We start from the raw sequence: 5000 nt of genomic DNA, 5'->3' as shown, positions 1-5000 counted from the left end.
TCTCTCTCTCTCTCTCTCTCTCTCTCTCTCTCTCATCCTTCTCCATTCTCTATCGCTTCACTTATCCCCCCCCCCCCCCCACACACACACACCGACATATTGACACTTTTAGAGAAATATCAGTGTGATTTATTTATTTATTTATTTATTATTATTTTATTATTTTTTTATTTTTTTTTACAATATTCGGGAGTGTTTGTCCTTCACACTTCATTAACCCTTCACAGGCAAGGGTCGATTGTCTACATGTCACGACGTCATTTCCTGCTTACAGTTTTCACCAAGAAAACAGTATGTAACAGCGACACACCACATTATAAACACGGTTCTCCTTATGGATCAACCCACCCGCTATTACATCGAGCTTTTGAGCAATATTGAGAAAGTTAAAGGTGCTCTACAGCTATGACCACATATTGTGTGAGCCTTTTCCAAAGACTCAACTATGCCTCACTCAGAGTGGGATTCGAACTAGGGACCTATCAATCCGAAGTCGAGTGTTATGCCACTAGATCACACAGCATAAGGTAAAGAAGAAGAACATAATCGGCATCAATTGTTCTTAATTCTGTATTGAACACATGGAAAGAAATTCAGTCTCGCGGGTAAAGGGTTAAAATGGAATACCCCTTCTCCACTCTCCCCCCCCCCCCCCCCCCCCCAAATCCAATATCTCCTCCTCCTCCTCCTTCGCCCCCCCCCCCCCCCCCCCCCCCCCCCCCCCCGCCCCCATTCCTTCATACAAACAAGGTGATGGGATTGTTGCTATGACTCATGTGGTTGTTTTCCTTGGTTGTTGTTTGTATCTTGATCTTTTCTTCTTTTCATTCATGATTCCAAGTCATCTTACCTTTATCATTCCTTCGTTTGTTGCCGCCTCCTTTTCCCATCCTCCTTTCCACCCACTCCTTCTCCTCCCCCTCCTCATTATCATCATCATCATCATCATCATCATCATCATCCCCTCTTCCACCTCCTCTTTATCATCCTCCTTTTACTCTTCCTCTTCCATCAACGTTTTTCTCCTACCCTCGTTTCATAGCAAATCATTTATAAAACTAAACAGAGATGGGACCTTCATTTAGTCTTGGAATAGACATATTTGTAGATTGTTAATAGGATCAACATTTTCCATTCTTTTTTCCTTGTCCATCTCTCTCTCTCTCTCTCTCTCTCTCTCTCTCTCTCTCTCTCTCTCTCTCTCTCTCTCTTCCTTCCGTCTCTCTCTCTCCTCTCTCTCTCTCTCTCCTCTCTCTCTCTCTCCTCCTCTTCCCTCCCTCTCTCCTCTCTCTCCCCCTTCTCTCTCTCTCTCTCTCCTTCTCTCTCTCACTCTCTCTCTCCCCTTCTATCTCTCTCTCCCTCTCTCTCTCTCTCTCTCTCTCTCTCTCTCTCTCTCTCTTTTTCCTTTTCCATCTTTCTTTCTGTCACTGTATGGCTGACAAAATATAAAATGTTTGAAAAAAAAGATATATCTAGGTGTAAATAAATATTGTCATAACATCTGAATAAATTCCTTTTTATTATTCCACCAGGCCCTGAGAGGAGGCGATGGCAGCAACACCAACGCCTCATCCCGTACCCTCAGCCCCTCCCCGACAGACCACAGATCTTCCAAGGCAGGGAGCCCCAACATCAGCGCCCCCTCCACGCCAGGCCGCCAGCACCCTCCCAGCAGACAGCTGATCCCTTCGGATGCCATTGAGTTGCACCAGACTCTAGGGGAGGGAGAGTTCGGCTTGGTGCTGCAGGGGACATGGACCGTTCCGGAGACAGGAGAGAAGGTGGGTCTCCAGTTTGCAGCTATGTGCTCTATCTATTGCTCGCTTTCAGATCGGAGCGTCCTGGGAAGTGTTTTACCATGGATTCTGTATAGCCTGTTGTCATAAGTATAGGGACGTGTACTTTTGGTACTGTTGTCAGTGTTAAAATATAAAGATAATGTCCTTCTTATGTTTGGATGGTGGTGGTGGTGGTGATGATGATGATGATGATGATGATGATGATGATGATGATGATGATGAACTTGAAATATTTCAAGGGACCTTTGATAAAGTCTTGCTATTTGGACTAATATAATAATAATAATAATAATAATAATAATAATAATAATAATAATAATAATTAATAATAATAATAATAATAATAATAATAATAATAATAATCAGAAGACAGTTATGTAAATCTGTGAGTCCATCTAGCTCACCATACACTAATTCATTTAATCCAGATCCTGGCAGAAAATGGGGACAAAGTAGAAAGTCTTGTGGATATGTAAATATTCCACCCAGATAGCCGTTTGAAACGGAACAACAACAAAACAAGAAACTCAGCATTTCATTTTGAAATCCCCCACTCAGGAACAAACCATCAATCATCTTTACTCTTTCTTCCCCTCCCCCATCCCACTTTGGAACTCCCTACCAACCACTTGTAAATAAGCCCTGTCGACTGATGACTTCAAAAAATCACTCTTTGCTTCCCTCTAAACTGTTACTGAAAAGATGGCCATAGAATCTTCAGCTTGAAGCTTTGGCCTGAATGGAAGAAGAAATGTGTTTTGCTAATCGTCTGCTCATTTATTGACGGTCCCCTTTATGCTATTGACTATTGGCTGATTGTCTGCCCCTTTATGCTTTTGACTATTGGCTGATTGTCTGCTCATTTATTGACTGCCCCTTTATGCTATTGACTATTGGCTGATTGTCTGCTCATTTACTGACTGCCCCTTTATGCTATTGACTATTGGCTGATTGTCTGCTCATTTATTGACTGCCCCTTTATTCTATGGACTATTACAGATGTCAATAACATTTTGGTGAATTCGTTTAGAGTAAGCTTTTGCTTGAGGATTTTTTAATCCAATGGCCACGATTTGAGCAGGAATCAATGCATATGACACGCTTGGTCAAAAACAGGACACCCCCCCCCCCCCCCCAAAAAAAAAAAAAAAAGAAAGAAAAACAAAAGAAAAACAAAACAAAAAACCCCAAGAAACACAAAAAAAAAGAAAAACAGCTTACAGAGTTTGCTCATGTGTTCAATGTCAATTTTCAATGATTTCTTCAGCTTCCCGTGGCAGTGAAGAAGCTTCTCCGAGACAAAGTGAGCAGCGGCACCCAGACGTTCTTGAAGGAAGCAGCCATCACACAGGACATGGAACACGACAGTATCGTCCGTCTGTACGGTGTGGTCTTGGACCAGGACCAGGACATCATGCTGGTAAGAACAAGGGGTTTATGGATGGATGCAAGGAACACTACTTTCAGGCTTTCCCTCCACACCTTCCTCTTTCTCCCCATTCTCACATCATCCTACTTCCTAATTCTGCTATTATCTCTCTTCTATTTTTCTTTCTTTTTAGAATTTTTTTTTCGGTTTTTTTTTTGGTTTTTTTTTTTTTTTTTTTGCTTTTCAATTCTTCTTTTGCCCGTCTACTTTTTCCTCCACCTTTTCTCCCATTTTTTTCATTTACTGTTTTTCTCTCCCCCACATCTCTCTCTCTCTCTTTCTCTCTCTCTCTCTCTCTCTCTCTCTCTCTCTCTCTCTCTCTCTCACACACACACACCCTCTCTCACACCCTCTCTCTCTCTCTCTCTCTCTCTCTCTCTCTCTCTCTCTCTCTCTCTCTCTCTCTCTCTATCTCTCTCTCTCTCTTGTTTTATCTATAAAATGTATAAGATTTATTTTTGTTAGATACACATCATCAAAAGTACTAGTTGACCCATTCCACTGACCCCATCCCTGCTCCTATCCCCACCCAGGTGACAGAACTAGCTCCCTTGAGGTCTCTGCTGGAATGTCTCCACGATGACTCCATAAGGGCAGACCTCGGCCTGCCCAGACTGTGTGACTTTGCCCAACAGGTGTGTGAGGGCATGGCCTATCTGGAGGCCAAGAGGATGGTACACAGAGACCTGGCAGCCAGGAATGTCTTGGTGTTCACCAAGAGTCAGGTTTGTTTTTTTAAAATCATTTTTAACTCTTTCAGCGCTGAGGCTATATTCGCATTTCCGTCACAAAATGGCTGACACCTGATTGAGGCAGCATGAGAATGACAAGCTAAGATAAAGCGACATTCGAATTCAACGCAAATTCTCAATTAAAAGACCCCCCTAGGGCCATTCAGCGGCCATTGGCCAATAGAACAGATTCTGCTCTGGCTGCGAAGTGTAGCCAATGGCACTGAAAGAGTTAATCAACTTCTTTAATCTGATATTTTGTTGGATATGAGTCAGATGTCGAAAAGTTGATATATATATAAATAATATATAAATTGTGAAGTGTGGCTATGTGGTCTACTGGTATGACACTCGCCTCTCTCTCGCCTATATTATATATTTAGTACCTTTTTAGGTGCCAATCAAAAACTGCTACTGTGCCATGCTTTGCCTTGAAATGATGAAAGATTTGATAATTTAAGAAACAAAACCCTTTCTCGTCCTTAGAATGTTTAAACTGGAGTTCTCTGATTGACAAGAAGCAGAATAAAAATTGACTTTTCTTGATGCATATTTCCTCATGTGGGATAAAATTTGTATTTAGATAAGGTTGAAAATGTGTGGTAGGTTGAAGGTATCGTCATCTTCTGTTTACACTCTTTATTTGACAGGTGAAGGTCAGTGATTTGGGGCTGTCCCGTGCCCTAGGAGTAGGTCAGGATTATTATCAAAGTGCTTCCTGTACAGGCCTAAAACTTCCCATTGCATGGTGAGTCATTGGACATATTTTTGTGGTTATCTCATCATAGAATATTTTGTTGTGTTAGAATTTAGTGGGTGTGTTGACACACTTGCAAGATGCATTTCCAAGAAAAAGAAGCATTGCCTTTTTGTAAGGGTGGAATCTGTTTCATTTTTATTTTGCTGATTTCACCCAGGAGCTATAACTTGCTTGATTTGTGAATAAGGCTGTGGTGAAGCCAACGCCACTTACAAAGTAGTCATTGTTAAAAAAGCCATTACTACTATGTGAGTGGCGTTTGCTTTGTTGGCTTCACCACA

At 41.8% G+C, this 5000-nt stretch overlaps 2 protein-coding genes across 2 annotated transcripts in view; one reads left to right on the top strand and one right to left on the bottom strand.

The window, feature by feature from the left end:
* LOC144970043 (uncharacterized) overlaps positions 1-5000 on the bottom strand; it is a gene marked incomplete in the record, with an annotated part of 150687 nt that overhangs the window by 33183 nt on the left and 112504 nt on the right.
* LOC144971618 (activated Cdc42 kinase-like) overlaps positions 1-5000 on the top strand; it is a 14893-nt gene that overhangs the window by 3094 nt on the left and 6799 nt on the right. The window contains exons 3-6 of the mRNA XM_078912692.1: positions 1533-1781; positions 3067-3219; positions 3762-3953; positions 4610-4707. Of these exons, the coding sequence (XP_078768818.1) occupies positions 1533-1781; positions 3067-3219; positions 3762-3953; positions 4610-4707 (692 nt within the window). The remainder of the gene's footprint in view (positions 1-1532; positions 1782-3066; positions 3220-3761; positions 3954-4609; positions 4708-5000) is intronic.

This window comes from Berghia stephanieae, chromosome 4, assembly GCF_034508935.2.
Source record: "Berghia stephanieae isolate SIO BIC M18660-M18661 chromosome 4, UCSD_Bste_1.3, whole genome shotgun sequence".
Lineage (NCBI taxonomy): Eukaryota > Metazoa > Mollusca > Gastropoda > Nudibranchia > Aeolidiidae > Berghia > Berghia stephanieae.
This window is presented reverse-complemented; position numbering and strand designations above follow the sequence as displayed.